Raw genomic sequence first — 21,239 nt, 5'->3', positions numbered from 1 at the left:
GTACAGAGAGGTAAGAAGAAAACCAGCAGTGGATTATGTTGCTGAAGCTAAGGGAAAGGTGTGTTTCAAGGAAGGGAGAAAGGTCATTTCTGTTAGATGCTACTGAGAGTCCAAGAGTGATTACAAGTGTCATGTGGCCACAAGGAGTCTCTGGGAAGCCTAGGGAGAACTACTTTTAAGAAGTGGTGGGGGCAGGAGTGGATTGAAGACTGAATGGGAGAAGAGTCTGTGGAGAGAGTGAGTACAGACAGATCTTTCAAAAAGATCAATGTGAAACATGAGAGAGAGAGAGCATGCATGTGAGAGAGCAGTTTCTGGAAATGACTGTGGGGTGTAGGGAGATAGTAGCGTTGTTTTAAGTTGAAATACTTGAGGATGTGTAGGTGCCATCAGGAAGTCTCCCGTGCAGAGGGAGGGACTGAAGCTGCAAGAGAGGGGGCAATCTGTGATAAGGTTACTCAGGGAGTCAAGAGGATGGAATTTAAAGCTCATGTAAAGGGTTGGTCTTAGATAAACTCCTCTAATCTGACAGAAGAGAGGGAGATGAGGATGAGGCAGACTGAAACAGATTTGTAGATTTAAAAGCAGGAAATAGAAGGAGTTTCTGATACCTTTATGTAAAAGTCCATTCTGGGTTTATATTTTGTGATCATATGATATAGTAGTGATAATAATGAAAATTTATGGAATGATTTCTGTGGGTTATATGTAGTACTTAAGTGTATGTTCTCTATAGACAAACTGCGTGGGTTTGAATACAGACCGTATCATTTCCTCACTATGTGACTGTGTGACCCTGAGCTGGTTTTAATTCTCCGTGGGCCTCAATTTCTTCTGTAAAGTGGAGATAGTGTCAGTAGACACCTTATGGAATTAAGTGACTATAAGCTCTGTGTGTGTACATATTTATAGAGAGAGCTTAGCGTGACTTGGTATGGCCAGTGTGCCCCAATGTTAGCTAGCAACAGCAGTCGTGGGGAGAGTCCTCAGTGTCTGTACTGCCCTCATCATACCCCTTTGATGATGTGATGACAGTATTTAGCCCTGTTTTACAGATGAAGCAACAGACTCAAAGATTAAGTGACTTGTTTGGGGCCATACAGCTAAGTACATGAAAGAGCCAGATTCCAAACCAGATCTGTGCAGCTTCAAGCCCACACCTTTACAAGTTCTGAAGGCAGCTTATCTAGAATATTTCTTCTGCAGCTATGTCAAAACTTGAGATTTCAGGGTTAACCTCCTATAAAAATGTGAAGTAAATGAAGTGGCCTTTCACAGCCTCTGCTGCCCAGAGGCTTGCTCTGTGCCAGCAGACCTGCTGTTCCCTCCGGGCTCCCACCCCTGCTGCGCAGCTCCTGGCCCTCTGCTTCCCCTGTCATGGTCGTTTTTCCCATCTGCATCTTTCTCTTTCATTCTTAGTTCATATTGGTCATTTATTTTCTTTTAAAAATTTGTAGCAAAGATTATGTGAGTTCAGCTTGAAAGTAGTGAATCGTTGGTGGACAGTATGCGTCATCTTGTATGGTGTAAGGGGCTCATATTCACTTCTTCCTTACAGTGCGGTCTGAAGGATGCAGTGATGGAGGTTCTGTCGCCAGTTTGGCTTCCACAGTTATTCTTAAAAACATCTAGTGGCATTTATCATAACTTTATCATATCATTGTAACACGTATACTCCTTGTTCTTCTATTCATTGCCTTTATCAAATAACCTTCCCTTTCTGCCTCTGACACCTGAGGTTCTTCCAACTCCCTTTTTAAAACTTAGAGGCTTCCCCTAGTGTTAACTTAGAGACTTTCCTGATATCATCAAGTGCTTTATGTTCTATCACAGATGACTTATTTTATGAAACATTTAATTCTGCAAAAAACTCCTGAGAACATCATCAGACTATATGTGAAGAATATAAAGTTCTATAGACGGAAGGTGTTAATGTATGTTTATTTTTTAAACTAATTATAGTCATAACAGTATGTTATTGTGTTACTTTTTTTGGAGAATTGAGATACTATCACTTAAAACAGTTTGAGGTATTGCCATAGACTTAATGTATTTTTCATGGTTTAGGATAGCTTCTTTGTAGGGTCTCCCTGACCTGTTTTGATCTCCTGTTATTTCTGTATTATTCCATAGTCCCAGGGAGGCAGGCATTCTTTGCAGAAGAGATAACATTTATTTTGACTTCCCAGGAGTTGGCTCTGATGAGTCAGTTTTCTTTTTTTGAATTTTAACAGTGTTATTGAGGTATAATTTAAAAATTCAGTGATTTCTACTGAAGTTATGGAGTTGTGTAACCATTACAATAATCTAGTTTTAGAAGCTTTCCATCACCCTGAAAAGTCCTATTGAGCCTACGTGCAGCAATCCCTACTCTCTCCTTTTTAGCTGCAGGTGGTCACTAATCTGCTTCTCATCTCTATAGATTTGCCTTTTCTAGATATTTCATATATGCAGAATCATATATTATGCAGTATTTTGCATCTGGCTCTTTGCATTTAGCAAAATATTTTTGAGAGGCTCATCCATGCTGTAACATGTACCAGTAGTTTGATGCTTTTTATTTCTGAAGAGTATTCCATTGTATGGATATATCACATTTGTTATCTATTGGCTAGTTGATGAATATTTGTTATTCCCCTTTTGGGGCGTGATATGACTAATGCTGCTATGAACATTCATAGACAAGTCTTTATGTGAACATATATTTTCATTTTATTTGGGTAGATTCCTAGGAAATGGAATGCTGAGTTGTATGGTATGTTTGTTTAACTTTTTAAGAAACTGAAACTATTGTCCAAAATGGCTATATCATTTTATGTTCATACCAGCAATGTATGAGATTTCAGTTTCTCTACATTATCGTCAGCATTTGGTTTTGTCTTGATTATAGCCATTCCAGAAGATGTATAGTAGTATCTTATAGTGGTTTTAATATGTATTTCCCCACTGATTAATGATATTGAGAATGTTTCCATGTGCTTATAAGCCCTTCTTGAAAGGTTTGTTAAAATCTTTTGCCCATTATAAAATTAGATTGTCTTTTATATATATAGATGTATGTGTGTGTGTGCATATGTATTTTGTTAGATTTATATATAAGCATTTAATTTGTGGCATGGTATTATAATGGTGCTTTTAAAAATTCAGTTTATCTCTCATCTTTCATCAACATTGCATGTTTTGCTCAAACCCTACCAGTTGAGTTCTCCCATGTTGTATTTGAATCTGGGCAAATACCAGATGGTGTCTTACAAAAGAGAGTAAATAGCCTTTAATATTTTTCAGTTGTAGTTTCCAAGAGGTAAAGAGGTGAACCATTTTTATTATTTTGACTCAGTGAATGGTTAGCAGTTGTTTAGTAAGACTGCCTTATCGGTTTATTCACATTATCAAGAATAATGTGATAACATAAAACACATAAACCTTTCTGAAGAAGTTTGGACTGTTGGGAAAAGGTGAGCACATAACCTCCCTGTTCCTTCTTCTGTAGGTGTTGCAGCATCCCTGGAAGTGTCAGAGAGCCCTGGGAGTATCCAGGTGGCCCGGGGTCAGACAGCAGTCCTGCCCTGCACTTTCACTACCAGCGCTGCCCTCATTAACCTCAACGTCATTTGGATGGTCATTCCTCTCTCCAATGCTAACCAGCCTGAGCAGGTACTTCTCTTCCCTCCTGTGCTACCACTACAATATTAATCTTCTTAGAAGAGGTGGGCAGGGAAGCCTCCTGAGTACACATTTGATTTCTAGACTAAGGTGGCATTTCAGGGTGCCTGTGCTGTTTTAGGTCCTACCCCTCTGCATTATTAGTCAACTATCAGAAGTCAACTATCCTCTTTTTTTTAAAAAAAAGTATATTAATAAATGTTAAGGGGATCCTTCTAAGAGTTTTATGTAGGGACCTGGAATTTTATCAAAAATATTGCTGGTAGGAAAATACCAAGAGAGAAAAAGCAAAGAAGACAGAGGGACTGGCACTGACACAGGTGGTTGAGAGAATACTTTTAAAAGATAGTAATAACAGTAAGGAAGTAACATTAGGTAGTAATACTTGATTTATTTAGCTGATTTTACAAACATTTGAAAATAAACACAACTAGGCATACTAGGTAGCCTCGAAGAGTCTCATATAAATTAGAACGTGCACACAAAAGAATATACATGAAAATGGAAGCTACTCCCCAATAAGCTGTATCAATTACACGAAAAAGATCAATAATTTGTAATTCCTACTGCAGAAAATAATTCTCAGGAAACTAATGAATTGTGACAATGGCTACACCTTTATTTACAATGATAATATATCTTTTATGAAGGTTTTCTGATTTAATTAAGCTTATTACTACCTGCAAATATTTTATAAGCTAAATTTTCTGATCTAAAATTCAATAGAAGCTTCCTTTATTTCTTGAAACCATGGAATTTTTGTGGTTAGATTGCACTTTTAAGATCATTTTGTTCAACCTCATTATTTTAGGAGTCAAGGATAGAGTCAAAGAGGTAAAGAAAGACCTTGACTATAGTTATCCAAACATTAGCAGGCAGAGCCTGAATAGAAAGAACGAAGTCCCTCATTCTCAGCCCAGAGGGCTTTTTGCTACACCGTTCGGAGTCCTCTCCCACGAAGAGTTAACTTTGACAATAGAAATTGACTTACGAACAGCAGTCATGTACTCATAACTCTCCTTCCCTTTTATGATATTTATGTTCTGTCTATAACCGTGATCTATCATTGGGTGATCTAATAAGCCTGAGAATGGCAATGGTAATATTTTAAAACCTTTTTATTTTGGAATTAATTTTTTGAGCTGGTAAAATATTTACAGGCTTATAGTAGGGTAGCTTTAAAGACATTTTCTGTGTTCTGTTAAGTAAGGGAGAAATTATATTCTAATTTGTTATGTGAGAATTTAGAACCCCAAGAAACCTATGGATAGGGGCAATAGTAAAAAGTTGGTGACAACTCTCAAATTAGAAATAAAATTTTCCAGCATTCAGTGCAGCAACGTTTAGTATTATCTACTAGAAAGTTATTGTTGTGTGTCTAGGAAGAGGTACAGTGGCCCACTTATTTATTTTGCTTTCTTTTGCAGGTCATTCTGTATCAGGGTGGACAGATGTTTGACGGTGCCCCCCGGTTCCATGGTAGGGTAGGATTTACGGGCACCATGCCAGCCACCAATGTCTCTATCTTCATTAATAACACTCAGCTGTCAGATACGGGCACCTACCAGTGTCTGGTCAACAACCTCCCAGACAGAGGGGGCAGGAACATCGGGGTCACTGGCCTCACGGTGTTAGGTCAGTGACAGAGGAGTTCCAGGCACCTTGGGCTTTGCTTAAGAATCTCCTGTCAAGCATATTTACTTCTGTCCTTCCTTCCGCACTCTGTCGGCTCATGTTCTCTTATTTCCAGCTCTACTCTACTTCTCCATGCTTCTTACACATACTTTTCCCACTCCTTTCCCCATTTCAGGTGGTCTTTAAAGCTTACTTCTTCAATGATTTTTTTCTGAAGGTAGAGAAAGGTGGTATAAAATACCATCAAAAGTGGCCTCTCACTTTTCTTAAGCTTTTACAGGACAGAACTTACTGTTGAGAACAAATTAAATCAAGAATTTTTTTATTGTGAATATGACACGAAGCAGAAGTTTCTGCATGTGTGAGAACAATGCGACATAGAACTTCATTTCTGTGTCACACTAAATAGGGTCACCACAGTTTTCAGCTTGCACCTGTTGTCCTGGCATAATTTTAATAATACCTCCTTTTACTCTCAAAGGTATCCTTGCTCAAATAATAAACAATATCATTAACCAGATAGTGCGACCAGATAGATTTGGGGCCTTTTCCCAGGTTAAATAGACAATGAACAACAACAAAGTTTATACTAAAATTTAGAGTTCCTTACTCAAACCGGCACTCTTTCCATTATACCGTGCTGTTAGGCTATCTCACACTAAATTATATTCATTCTAAACATGTTTGATTTCCCAATTCTCCCATCTCTGAAATAAAACACTGTTTTCTAAATGGACACTTGTGGTAGAGGTGGCTGAATGCAGTTCATTCGGGGACACGGAGAAAGTGCTTAGAGAAGGCTGATGCTCTTGATTCTCCTTCATCCTACCCAAGTCCCAGAATCTACTCCCCTAGTCCTCGTCAAATTCTCCTGCCTTTTATTTATCTTTCTCTTGTTGAGTCACTTGAGCATACATTTATTTTGCTTTGGGGATTCTTGCCATGTTCCACCTTTGGGCAAGAATATGCTATAGACCTTGGTGCCTTTTCCTCCAAGCCTTCAAACAGAATAAGAAAACTAAGGACCAGGCTGGTGATTTCATTCTTAAAATGTTACTCATTGTAATATAGTAAAAGTAGTATAGATTTTAAAATACTCTGAGTGCTGAGTACACAGTGCTAATGGAATTAAATATTATTCTGATGCTTATACCTCTAAGTTAGGTAACTGGCTTCCCACATTACCCAAGCTTTTTTATTTTTTCATTTTTTTAAAGGAAGAAAAAAGCCTTTAATTTATTTTAGAATTAATGCTACCTTCAAAGATTTATTTGGGTTTCCCTTCATAGCGTCACAGTGGCAATGTCAAAGGCAGTAAATTGAGGAGATTGTTTTACCCAGTAATAGCAGTTAGGATTCTCTAAGAGTTTTACTTTTTCTACCCATAACCTTTCATTGTTCTCTCTTCCTCCACCCACTCTCTTTCCTGCTTCCTCTGCACACTCTGAATTCATTTTTCATTCATTCATTTCTGAAAGAGTGAACATATTTATTGAAAAGTCATGAGTATTACAAATACATCATCATTTAGACTTAAACTCTACTGTCTACATTCTCTAATACAGGACTTAAAGTCATGGGCTTAGTTTATATTTTTATTTGCTTGCTTTTTACTGCACGTCAGCACTTTATTCCTTTAGTGTTCTTTTTGGTAATTTTTGTTTCATGCTCTTTTTGTCCTTATGTGTCTTAATGATCATAAAATGTTCACTGCATTACGATAAACGTCCCCCTTACTTGGACCTTACTCTAGTTTTCCTCACCATTTGGTATAAAGTGGGTCTCTCTGGTTTTGTTTGCAAAGTAACAAAGGACCTTGTAAAGGTGGTCTTAGTCAGAGAATAGCTGGCAGGGTAAGTGTGTTGCTTTTCCTTGAAATCTCCGCTAAAAGTGGCCTCTTTCAGCAGTGATTTTAAAGGCAACATATTGACATGAACAATCTTAAGAATTCTTCTTTAGAGGAAGCAGAGTGAAAATAAGATCATAAGATATCTTAAAAATGTAATTCTAAGGGTATAGCCCCTTTTTACATATTTGTTCCCTGCCAGCTGAAGCTGCAGGCCCTGCATCTCTGCCCAATCCTTGTGAATTAGTACATGACTATCTTCTGGCTTCATCCATGAGTTTGTCTCCTGGTGTGTCCCCCCAGAACAATGTCATCTGAGGTTCAGTGTACTGAATGTTGATGTCTCCTCCGTCATCACTTGGCTTACAGTAAATGTGTACTTTATTGCTTACTCTTCCTGTTATAGTTCCCCCTTCTGCCCCACACTGCCAAATCCAAGGATCCCAGGATATTGGCAGCGATGTCATCCTGCTCTGTAGCTCAGAGGAAGGCATTCCTCGACCAACTTACCTTTGGGAGAAGTTAGACAATACCCTCAAACTACCTCCAACAGCCACTCAGGGTATGTACAGTGCTGCTTTACCCATTTTATTAGTTATCATGGAAAATTCTGATCCTAAGATTCACAAAGTAATTAACTTCAATAGATTTTGAAAGATAACACCCTGTAACTGCAGAAAAAGCTTTCTGGTTCATTTTGTGTTTTGAATTTTAAAGTGAGTAAAACATTTTCTTTTGCTGCTCTATGTTGCCTTTAAGAAATATATCTCATCCAGTGATAACTGTATATGGAAATTCTGTTCTATTCAAGTGAAGATTTAAAATAGCTCAATGATAGCTTCTTTGAGTTAACTTTAAGACAATTCCTGAAGTTTATTTCTGAGAATCCACTTCCTACTTGAAGCACTGCCTATTTTAAGAGGAGAAACATCAACAGAGTCACGAGAGAGTTAATTCTCCTGTTTTCAGCCTCAAATATAATTAGAGGAGGAAGACAGAAAGGAGAACAGGAAAAGGCCTTAGATCCCAGGAGATCCAGCAATTGATCACACCAGACAGGTAAAGATGGAGGAGGCCTGAGTGTCATGGATGCTTTCTACCTATAAAACCAGCTATTTCAATTTTATTTTAAAGGAAACATCCTTGAGAAGTTGAGGAGATTTTATGTAACAAATGAGGGGAAATTATGGAATTATATAAAAAAATCTTCTGTTTTAAGAAAATAAAATTTAGCAGCCAGAAGTGTTGCATTATCTCTAATACAGAAAATGTCTCTTGTAGTATTCTCAGGGCAGATTTGCAAATCTTAATTTAAATATAAATAATTAGCAGTTAATGGAGAGGCCCCAAACAACCTTAATTATGCCTGATAAGTTTGAATCATATTGATGGTACATGCCTGTCATGGAAAAGGACAATCGTAAATTCTGTGGTAAAGTTATACATATTAAAGAACCAGGGGCCATAAGTCTCTAGAGAGCCCATAAGTTTTTTTTAGAAATCCCAACAGAAATATCGATGGACCGTGTCATCATCTTCCAATTAATCTAGTCCCAAATTCATTATTTAAAAACTTCTTTTCAGTGTAACTTTTGGGTCACGTTAATAATGATTCCTGCAGTACTATTGTTCATTGCTATGTTTAATTTATTCTAAACTATATTTAGTTTAGTCAGCCACTGTTGGCTAAATAGCTTTTTTTGTAGACTGATTTGTTAATCTCACCGTTGTAAGGGGCATGCTTAAAATAGTTCTTATCTTGAAATATTAAATCAAATTCTAAATTTTCCAATAACTGTTCCTGTAATAGTTTACCTCTTTGGGCCTATTTTTTTTTTAATAAGGGGGTTAACAATGTCATCTTCACAGTCCTCTATGGCAGTATTTAACATTCCATGATTTATATTTATAACATTTTGTGGAATATTGGATGGAGCTTGGAATTACAAATGAACAGTTGACAGTTGTTATTTGTATGTAAGTTGAGAAATAACTAAAGAAAGAGCCTCGCATACCTTTTTGTTTCTGGTTGAGTGTATATCAGTCAAATTTCTTGGTACCCTTTTTGCAACTTGAATAGTGTTTGGTACTGTAGGTATAAAAGTGAACTTTAATGTCAAGAATGAAAACCGTTGTCTTTTATAATTCAAACTCTGGATTGATTATCAGAATTACTTTGGGTTACCTTTTCTATCATAATAATGCACATTAAATGAGTCTGATTTTTTATTTAAATTTGCCTCTTGATATCTATATATTAATAAAGTAGATCTCAAAATAGCATATAACCCCAAAATAACTTAGATTTTTTTCCAGAAGATTTACTTTACTAATATGTTTATAGTTGTTTCATATAAACTCATGATGCATTCTCTGAGGAAAGAATGTTTGAAGCCAGGGGAGGGGATCCCAGAATTATGGTAGGTAACAGAATAATAGTATTTTGGGATTAGAAATTTTTTTATGTGTACAAGTTAGCTTGAAGGAGCTCCCTCTGGCCAAATTTGGGACAATTTGTACATTAAAATACATATATATTCCATAGAATAAAATGAGAGTCACTGAATCCCTACTGGTAAGCATAAATAAATGGGGGCAAAGAGAAAGCAGTTTTTGCAGTAGAATGCCAGCTAATGTATATAGAAGGAATAATGGAGTTAGACAAATCGTCACTGACGTCAAAATAGCCAGCAAAAGTTTGATGAAGAATAGGTTATTTACATAGCTTTAAAGTATGTCCTCACAAATTACTTATTAATTACAAAGAAATAGTAACTTTATAAAGGAGAGACCTAGTGGATACCACCTTAACCAAGTGATCAATATTGTGACAAACTGATATCACGTACTTTCTAATGTATGCACTGAAAAGGACACACCATCATTTCTGTGGTATTCCTGTCAAAAACACATAACCTGAATCTAATTATGAGGAAACAGCAAATAAACAAACGTGAAGGCAAAACTGTTCCAGATTGAAGGAGACTAGGGAGTTAAGATGACTAAATGCAATGCAGAATCTTGGATTAGAATCTGGACAGAGGAAGAAATAACTCTAAAGGACATTATTGAGATAATTGGTGAAATTTAAATATAAGCTGTGGATTAGATAATACTATTGTATCAATGTTAAATTTCTCAACTTTGACACTTATACTGTGATTATGTAAAGAATGTCTTTGTTCTTAGGAAATATTCACTAAGTACTTAGTGGTGAAGAGGCATAATGTCTTCAACTTTTAAATGGTTCACAAAAAAATCTATATATTTGATGATAAAGTAATAAAGCAAGTGGGACAAAATGTAAGCAATTGTTAAACCTGGGTAGATAATATATGATATGCAAGAGTTCCTTATAGTCTTCTTGCAAATTTTCTGTAAGTTAAAAATTACATTGAAATAAATGTTGCCAAAAAATTGTCCTTGTATAATTCATACTCAAGATTTAAATGAATCTATAACCACTATCCTGTGCAGTACGTGTCATTTTTACACAGAAATAATAAAGTAGATTTATTATTGTCTTATTGGTAAATAGCACTGTTGAATTCTAAGATAAGTAAAAACTGTATTTAAGGGATGATATTATTTGGAGCAAAATTTAGCAGTTTGGTCTGTGTTTCTAAGACCTGTACAACTGACCCATACTCCAGTAAGTGTGGAAACAAGGCACAACACACAGTTTCCAGCCTCTGTATCTGTGGTTCTCAACTAGAGGCACTTTCGTTTGGTAACATCTGGAGACACTTTTGGGCGTCACACCTGGGTAGAGGCCAGTATCTTGAGGAGATGTTTACATTCTCATGCTCATTACATTATTCATGATAGCCAAGATATGGAATCAAACCAAGTGTCCATCAACAGATAAATGGATAAAGAAAATTTGACACACACAGACACACACACACACACACAATGGAATACTCTTCAGCCTTAAAAATGAAGGAAATTGTATCATTCGTGACAACATGGATAAACCTGAAGGATTATGCTAAGTGAAATAAGCCAGGCATACAAAGACAAATATTGCACGATCTCACTTGTATGTGTGCTATGGTCTGAAAGTTTGCGTTTCCCTAAAACTCATATGTTGAAATAACCCCAAGGTGATGGTATTAGGAAGTGGGGGTGAAGCTCTCATGATTGGGATTAGTACCCTTATAAAAGAGAACTAGCTAATCCTTTCCACCATATGAGGACTGTGAAGCAGGTTCACTGTGTCCTGGGTGTATTCATACACATAACAAGTTACTCATGAAGTGAATTTATTACTTACAGACAGGCAGCAAGGGACAACCAAAGCCTAGGATTCATTGCAAGCCAATTCCCCAAGGCTCAGGAAAGCTACCTGGAGCAGACAGAGCCTCCTCTGCACATGCCCACTTGTACATCAGCTGAGAGAGTCCAGAAAGCACTCCACTCTCGGTCTTACACCCAAGGGTCACAGGAATCACTGGACTAAAGCATTGAAGCACATCCTGTTTCTAGGAGGGACTGGAACAGAGTCCAGGGTGTCCCAGCCAATTTCTCCTTAACACAGGATGTTGTATTCCCAGCACATTTTATAGTTATTCTTGAAAACTCTAAGCAAGAAAGGGTAGAGAACTGGGGGGGGGGGGGGGAGGGGGCGGTGTCCAAGGCACCTTTTATAGTTATTCTTGAAAACTCTAAGCAGGAAAGGGTAGAGAACTGGGGGGGGGGGGGGGGTGTCCAAGGCCACCTGAAGACTGCCCTGGAAGGGCACAGCAAGAAGGCAGCATTATCTATAATACACAGGACAACCCTCACAGCAAAGAATTATCTGGCCTAAAATGTCAATAAATAAATTACATTTAGCATTTTCTAATGTTAAAACAGCTGTGCATTTCTGGAATAAAACCTATTTGATTGTGAATTTTAAAAATAAATTGTTACATTTGGTCTGCTAATATTTTCATAGAATTTTTGCATCAGCGAGAGAGTGGCCTATGGTTTTTTCCGCCTTCTATTGTACTGGTTGTTCAGTTTTAGTATCATGTAATAATACCAAATAATCTCATAAAATGAGTTGGACAGCTTTTCCTTTTTTCTGTTCTTTGCAACAATATGAATAAGATGAGGATCATCTGATATTTCCGTAGAATTTTGCCCATGAAAGCCTCGCCTTGTATGTTTTTTTGGCTAGATTTTTGACTACTGATTCAGTTTCTCTAATGGCACGGGTTTATTTAGATTTTCTGTATCTTCTATATTTTTCTGGAAAGCATCTCTTTTGTCCAAGCTCTTATGCATTTTGCCATCCAGTTGTTCACAGTATTCTCTACATGAGAGAATGATGTATTTCAGAGTATAGGTTCTGGACTCAGAGGACATAGTTTTGAATCCTGGATCCAGGAATTTCTGGGTGTGACCTTGTGCCTTAGTTTTTTTATATGTAAGATGGAGACAATCATTGTAACTATTTCACAGTTGCATGAAGATTAAATGAACACACTTGAAATGTTTAGAACAGCAGCTGTCATGTTCTAAATGTTTGTGTTGTGACTTACTAAATATTAGTATTTATATTATTATTCTTTTGTAAACTTTTATTTATTTTATATTTTTTCCTTTCTCTTCATATTTATTTTTGTATATTGACTTTTACTCATAACCCTGCTAACCTATCAAATTAGTTCTAATGGTTTCTATATTCTTTGATAACTGTATTGTTCTCAAATTATGACAATTTATCTCTTCCTTTCCAATATGTTTATTTCCTATTTCTTTTCCTGGTCTTATTACATAGGAATTTTAGGGATTATAATTACTATCTTAGTCTTTTCCCTGACTCTAATGTGAAGGCTCTGAAGTTCCACATTAAATAGGACCCTTCCTTTTGTTTGTTTGTTCATTTTGCGGGGGTAGTGGGGCACGGGGATTAAAGAATCTTGAGTAAAGAAAATAGTGGTTTTGGCCTTTTTCCATGTGAGTGCTCTAAAGTTTTACAGGAAGCATGGATTTGCTGTATTTTGCTTGTTTGTTTTCTTATCCAGTTAAAAAAAAAATTCCTTCTGTTTCTAATTTGCCTAGAATTTTACCTGGACCGGATGTTGAATTTTACAGAGTCTTTTTCTGTTCAAATAATTGTATATTCTTTCTTCTTCAATACCTTAATGAGGTTAACTACCTTATATATTTTCTGAGTGTGAACCATCCTTGCTGTTCTAGAATGAACTCTGCTGGTCATGATGAATATTTATACCTCATTCATGAAAGATGTGGAAATCTGGCTTGACAGTTTCTTTGTCTTTCAGCATTGTAAAGGTTTTTCCATGTCTTCTGGTCTCCATTATTTCTGATGAGAAGTTTAACAGTCATTTCAATAACTGTTCCTTGCCTGTATCCAGCATATCATTGTTCTTAGGCTGCTTTCAATATTTTTCTTTTCTTTTTTTAATTTTAGCTTATTATGGGGGTACAAAAGTTCAGCTTATATATATTGTCCATGTCCCGCCCATCCCCCCGAGTCAGAACTTCAAGCATGTCCATTCCCCAGACGGTGCGCATTGCACTCATCATGTAGTTATACCCCCATCCCCTCCACCCCCCCGCCCGAGTCAGAACATTCAAGTGTGACCATTCCCCAGACGGTGACGGTGCACAATGCACTCATCATGTAGGTATACACCCATCCCCTCCCCCCACCCCCCCACCTCAGTCCGATACCCAATTGGTACCATTCCCAAATGTGCGTTTAGGTGATGATCAGGGAAACCAATTTGCTGGTGAGAACATGTGGTGCTTGTTTTTCCATTCTTGGGATAATTCACTTAATAGAATGGGTTCCAACTCTATCCAGGAGAACAAAAGGGACTCTATATCACCGTTATTTCTTATAGCTGAGTAATACTCCATGGTATACATATACCACAATTTACTAATCCACTCATGAATTGATGGGCATTTCGGTTGTTTCCACATCTTTGCAATTGTGAATTGTGCTGCTATAAACATTCAAGTACAGGTGTCTTTTGTAAACTTTTAAACTCTCTGTAGTTAGTCTTTTTCATTCCTAATGCTATTTATGTGTGTTTTTCCTTTATTTTTTGGATCTGTCTTACTAAATCCAGCTTTTGATTTTGTCTGTCTTGTATGCTTGTATTAATTTCTGTACTTCATTCATTCATTTGACAAATATTCATTGAACACCTGCTAGGTGCCAGGCACTGTGCTAGGTGCTGGAGATACATCTGTGAACAGGACAGATATTCTTTCCTTTGCAGAACTTATAGTCTAGTGTGGGTGAAGTCTGAATATAATTAATAAATTGCAGAGTTTGTTAAAGGTCATAAGTTCTATGGGGAAAAAGCAGATCAGGGCAAAATAGGGAATGAGGAGCTGCAATTTTGAAGTAGGTGCTTAGGGTAAACTCATTGAAAGGATGATATTCTAGCAACGATTTAAAGGTAATGCAGGAATGAGCCATGTGAATATGGGGCTGGAAAGCGTTCCAGGCAGAGAGAATGAACAGACGTACGAAGGCCTTGACATCAGAGATGCCAGTGTGTTTGGTGTGGACTGAGTAAGGCAGAGAATAGTGAGAGCTGTTATGTCCAGTTGCAGGTGCTGGGATATAGTCATACATTGCATGTAAAACTTGTTAATTGTACTATTCAATAGCCTATGTCTTTATCAATACTTTATCTGCTTCAGCTCTAATTTTATGACAAAGATGTGTTTAAAAATCACATCGTTAAGATTGTGGATTTGTCAATTCTTGCAATTATGCCAATTTTTCTTTACTCATCTTGAGATTATGTCATTAGGTGCTCACAGGTTTGTGATATATCATTGGTATTCTATGCTTAATATGCTTTTTGCATTGTTTTTACTTATTAAAGTTGAAAGCTACTGTAGCTTTCTTTGATTAATTCTTGTTGGTATGTTTCTATTTTATGGTTCATTGGCTTTTAGCTTTCCATGCTTTATGTTTTAGGTGTATCTTTATATAAACTGCTTATATCTGGATTGAGTTTGATTTTCAGTCTGTAATCTTAGAGCTTCTATCCTTTAACTGTTTGAATCCATTTAAAGTAAGTATGATTATAGTTAATTTCTAATATTTGATGTTTTCTATTTACTAAGCTTTTTCTTTACTTCTCCCCTCTCTATACCTTCTACTAATTATTTGAGTGTCCTTTATAATATTTTTTCTTCTCTACTTTTTAAGTTATAATTTTATTTCTCTTAGTGTCTCAATTCTTAAATACATACTTGGTTTAATGTAGTCTGGAAGTAAAAATATCTCTACCTTTCATCCAAACAGTAAGACAATAGAGAGCTTTAATTTCTTCTACTTTCCATAGTCTATAACATTTCCTCTCGCAAATTTTGTTTTCTCCTGTTAGCTATTTGTTGGGCCTTTTCATTCTATCTACCATGACTCTTAGCTTCTCTCTCATGTTTTTAATTTCTGTATCTTTCTTTGCTGCGATTTTGTTAATTTCCTTGGCTTTCGTATGTTTGTTCTGCATTATTTTTAACTTTCTCCCTTTTTAGTCATCCTCAGTGTTGTTGTTGTTACATTTATTGTCAATTTTATTTGAATTTACCCAAAAGTTTGCCAGTTTCTTGGCTCAGTATTGCTTCTTTCATCACACTAATTTTTCATATGTTCCATATTCTTAATTAACTGATGTCCACATCCTTTAATAGATATTACATTGATGATCTATGAGTGGTAAATGTTCTCAGGTTTGTTTTTCTGAAAATATCTCTTTTTTTCCCCATATTCTTGAATGCAGTTTAGCTGAGTATAGAATGCTAGATTATCAGTTATTTTTCCTTAAGAATTTGGAGGTATTGGCTGGGCGTGGTGGCTCACGCCTGTAATCCTAGCACTCTGGGAGGCCGAGGTGGGCGGATCGTTTGAGCTCAGGAGTTCGAGACCAGCCTGAGCAAGAGCGAGACCCCATCTCTACTAAAAATAGAAAGAAATTATATAGACAGCTAAAAAAATATAGAAAAAATTAGCCGGGCATGGTGGCACATGCCTGTAGTCCCAGCTACTCGGGAGGCTGAGACAGGAGGATCCCTTGAGCTCAGGAGTTTGAGGTTGCTGTGAGCTAGGCTGACGCCACGGCACTCACTCTAGCCTGGGCAACAGAGTGAGACTCTGTCTCAAAAAAAAAAAAAAAAAAAAAAAAAAGAATTTGGAGGTATTATTCCATTTTCTTCTGACCTTTGTTGTTACTATTGAGAAATTTGCTGTTGGTCTATTTATAAGCAGTTGTCTTTTTCTTCTATTTGCTTTTCAGAGTTTTTTTTTTTAACTTGGTATTTTATAGATACTAAAATATTTGTAGGTATGTGTTAATTTTTATTTATCCTGCCATGGGTTTATGGTGCTTCTTAAATTGAGAGATTCTGTCATTTGTTAATTCTGGAAAATTCTTAGTCATTATGTCTTTGAATACAGCCTCTTCTTTGTTCTCTCGATCCTTTCCTATTAGTTCTTGGTTTAGTCTTTTAATTCTATATACCATGTTTGTAATCCCTTGCTTATCTTGAAATTTCTTTGTCTTTCTGTGAGGCATTCTGGTTTTTTTTGGTTGTGGGTTTTTATCTTCCGGATCACCAATGATTGTATGACTAACTTTCCTTCATGGTGATCATTTCCTCATGTAAACTCTTCACCTGGATCGTTTTTTTTTGTAGTTGCCCTTAGCTATGGGTTGTGGGATTTTTTGTTTGTTCCTGGCAGTAGCCCTAGAGATTTTCACCAGTTTGAGAGCAACTGTTATATTGACATTCTTGGCTTGGAAATTCTATACCATATATGCGAAGTAAAATCAGACTCCACATACAAATGTAGCCCAGGTTTGTGAACTTTTTTCTCACAGGGGACTTAGAAATCTATCTGAAGCTCAGAGTAAACTATCTGTGTGAGAGCACAACATAGCAGTTAAGAATGTGAATTCTGAAAACCTTGGTTTGAATTTTGCCTCTCATTTTTTGCCATGTGACCTTGGGAAAATTGCTTGACCATTCTGTGTTTCTGCTTCCTCCAGTCTAAGAATAGATGTAATAATAATAAAAAAACAAACTCCTGAAATATTGAGATGAATAAATGAGTTAGTCATAAAAATCTTAGAACAGTGCTTTGTGGATTGTAAATTTGCAGTAAATATTAACTGTTTCAGTGATTAGTATTACTTAAACAAGTGTGTTATAATTCTTTTTTCACTGAAGGAGTAACCTGTTCAAGGTCCTGGTTGTAAACAGGTTGATTTCTTTCTGGAATGACATCCACTCTTCAAATTGTGCAGCCTCTTGGCAATCAAGGATTGATAAGCACAGTTGCTCCTCACAATGGCTCAGTAAAACCTAGATTCTTCAAGAAAAGCTGAGGGGATATACTTAGAAAAAAAAAATCTCCTTTTTGACTTAAATAGAGAGAATAACCCTCACACTTTGAAGAAACACAGAGAACTTTAAAATAAGTTCTTTTAAAATTACATGCAAATAATGGCAATTAATTTCCTATCTATTCTTTTACCTTGGTAAATTTAAAGTACAATATTATTTATTTTCCTTACTGATGGTTAACTTTTCCTAAAATAAATTATACATTTCACCTTCATAGTTTCTAAGAAATCCTCTGTTGTCCTCATCCTTTTATAATTTAGTACAATGAAGAGAGATGATAGATTCTCCTGTGAAGAACTTTGGAGATCATAGCTGCAGCAGGAGAGTATCTTAAATGTCTCTGTAGTACAACAATGTCACGTTATAAAGACGACTGAAGCCTGGAGACCAGGTTTGCCAAAAGCCTGCTGATACAAAGAACTCCCATTCTTTTGGTGTGCTTGGAAGGTCCAGGAATCTTGATTCTCTTTCTCAAACCATCGCTGCTGTTTTCCTTCCCAGTGAGAGTGTTTCCATAATTTTCTCATGGGGAGCAGAAAGGTTTTCACTCACAGAAGTTGGTGAATAAATGGGTGTTTATTTCTGCTTTATCAAAATGTTATTCTAACCAAAGACAAGTTTTTTTCCCCTTCCGTTTTGCCCTCTGGCATAAACAAGCAAGTCCCGTATCATGTTCAGTAGTCATTCTTCTTTAAAAGATTAAATGCCAGTGATTATCATAACTATATTCATTTATACATTCATTCTTTAAATATATATACACGTGTGTGTGTGTGTTCACACATACATACACATACACAACCCTTATTCTGTGCAACTACTTCAGGGTAGAGTGTTGGGGAAGGTGGAGAAATACAAATATAAATTAGATATATTTCCATCCCAGAGCTCATGGAGGAGCCATTGGAGGAGACAGATATAAAGAGATAATTATAGTACTGCAGATTAATGCTATGAAAAGGTATACAGTGCTATAAAATTTAAGATAGAAATACTAATTCTCCTTAAGGAGTCCAGGAATAACTTTATAGGGAAATAGATTCCTGAGCAGAAATGATCTTAAATTATGGGTAGAAGTTTTACTGGGTAAAAGTGGGTATTTTAAATAGAGGGAGGAACCATGCATGTAAAATCTTGCAAGTGTAAAAGTTTGACATTTTTAAGTGAGAAGATCCATGAAGCTGACATAAAAGTTCATGGGGGTTTGGCCAGAGAGGAGTTTGGTAAGGTCAAGTCTGGATTGTAAAAGGCTTTATGAAACATGCAAAGAGTTTGGATGTTATCTTTGAGACTGTGGATATTGACTGACATTTATAGAGCCAGAGAGGATAGCCAGATGTGCATTTTAGAAACAGTATCAGCAATCAATGTGAAAGATTGGTAGCCAGGTCATAAATGGGAGGCTGTGATGATAGCCCCTTCAAGAAATGAAAAGGGCCTGTATTAACTCCCTAGAGATAGGGATGGAGAAGGGACAGGAGGAGGGTAGGATTCAAGAGAGATCGAGGATAAAAATCAACAAGATATGGGACTTGATTAATGTTGGGACTCAGAAGAATCAGACTTAAATCAGATTTTTGCAGTGAGCCACTGAATAAACAGTAACCATCTTAGAGAAGGAATTTGGAGAGGTTTGCTTGAGGAAGGTGATCTCTGGGACCTCTAGATGGCAATTGAGATAATGATAACATTTCTTGGGCCCTAATTACCATTCTCCTATCAGAATTAAAGCTTCACAGTCAGCATAGAGATGTACTGATTCATAAGAATCCAGTAATGTTGAGTTAAAAGCAAATGCAGAGTCAACATTTCTGACACCCAGAAAGAAGTGGTTAGGAGAAAGCAGTCAGGATCTAATCAGTTAGTATTGCTTATAGCTGTTGCCTTGGTATAAATGTGTGTTAATGGCTTTATATGTTGCTAATGGGGAATAATTCTTACAAATATTAATATTTTTTATATACATGGTATATTTTAAGTAAGTGTGAGAGTAGTTTCCAAGTGACAAGTTTTGGAAGCAAAACAAGCCCTTAACTTGGTAATTTTTTTTTTTTTATTTCATCTTATTGTTATGGGGGATACAGAATTTTTTTTATGTTAATTAGTTTGATTTAATCATTTCACATTGTATACATATATCAAAGCATAACATTGTACTCCTTAAGTGTGTACAATCATGATTCACAAATTAAAAATAATATTAATAAAAATAATATACTCAATAGAGATTTTTAACCACTGTCTGTAACCATATTGGCTTTTTTCCCCCTGGATAATAATTTTTGTTTGATGAGCATCTACAATATGGTTGAAACTCTGATGACTTACCAAGTTAATAGCCTTATTCAGGAAAATTATATCTCTAAAGTAGAAAATTTACACATTTTAAATACCCACTTGTTTGGTAAGTTAAAATTGGTCTAATTTTGTCATCACAATAGCTCTGAAGTGTTTTCATACCTAAAAGCGAACAAAACCTTCACTCAAAATAGATGAAGGGACTTTAGGAAGCTAGTGGCACAGACTTTATTCAAGGTCACATATTCTTAAGATCAAGTGTAGTATCTGTTCTTATCAGCTTAACTTGGTAATTTTGTTGTGTGATTCTGTGTAATGTTGTTAATACCAGGGGATTTGAATATTACATTATTCAAATATTGCCCAGTAATGTTCATTGGTGTTTTCCAATGTTTGAATATTTGCTGTAAGCTTTGGTTTTCTGTGAATACTTTAATGGCAGAAGTGCAAAGGGAAGAAGATAGGGATGTTGCTGTGGAATACACTGACAAGAAATGGGAAAATATACGTAACCTAAACATTTGTATCCCATAATGTGCTGAAATAAAAAAAAAAATGGACTTGGAGCTAGGTATTTATATATAAATTTAATAAATACTTATGGAAAGTGTAAAAAAAAATCTGAGTTGGCAAAAGCAATATCTATTTCAGTGGCAAAACCGAAATCAGGGCAAGCAGACAAAATGTTTCTTTTTTTTCATCGACTGAAGGAAAGTAGCAAATATGAAGCAGCATGTCCCCTAACACCCATCTGGAAGGTGCTACTGGACATTCTCTTAATGGGGACAGGTTCTCCCCCTGTCCCTTCCCCATCTCCATCTTAATTCTACCAACATCAACACAAAAATAAAATAAAAGTTTTTATGTCCAATGCTGTATAGTATTTTAAGTTTATCTTTTAAGAGTGATAGAGTTTAAGTATTATTTGTGGTATTATCTTTAAGTTTTTAAATAGATGTTTATTTGACATTTATTTTGTATTTAAATATTCCCTTTATAATCTTATCACATGTCTGTTTCAGGCTGAAATAATTTTTATATATCATTGAAATATATAATTTTTATGTAATAAACTATACATTTATTGTTATATCTTTTTTTACAGAATACTTCTGAGACCTTTATGTAAGAAATACTCACTGCATATTATTATGATTACTCATTTAAAATACATAAATCTTGTAAAATACAGAATAATTTGTAGTTTAGGAATCCTTTTCTCTCATTCTCAAATCATAAAGATTAATATCTGTTGGGAATTTAGAGCCACTAGACATTTTTCAAATTTCTTGACTGATTTCTCTCATGGTTCAGAAAATGTATAAATTTCCCAAGAAATTCCAGGAAGGAATTCCCACATGGAAAACATTACCAGCCACTATAATAAGCTTTTTACATGCATTATATT

At 35.9% G+C, this 21,239-nt stretch overlaps 1 protein-coding gene across 7 annotated transcripts in view; it reads left to right on the top strand.

Moving 5' to 3' along the window:
- Positions 1-21,239, top strand: part of IGSF11 (immunoglobulin superfamily member 11) — a 143,829-nt gene that overhangs the window by 113,968 nt on the left and 8,622 nt on the right. For 6 of the 7 annotated variants that reach the window (XM_069472653.1, XM_069472652.1, XM_069472658.1 and 3 more), the window contains exons 2-4: positions 3,491-3,654; positions 5,091-5,298; positions 7,551-7,706. In XM_069472653.1, coding sequence (XP_069328754.1) covers positions 3,491-3,654; positions 5,091-5,298; positions 7,551-7,706 — 528 coding nt within the window. The remainder of the gene's footprint in view (positions 1-3,490; positions 3,655-5,090; positions 5,299-7,550; positions 7,707-21,239) is intronic. The other variant, XM_069472654.1, reaches the window with a different exon arrangement.

Source organism: Eulemur rufifrons, chromosome 7, assembly GCF_041146395.1.
Source record: "Eulemur rufifrons isolate Redbay chromosome 7, OSU_ERuf_1, whole genome shotgun sequence".
NCBI lineage: Eukaryota > Metazoa > Chordata > Mammalia > Primates > Lemuridae > Eulemur > Eulemur rufifrons.
This window is presented reverse-complemented; position numbering and strand designations above follow the sequence as displayed.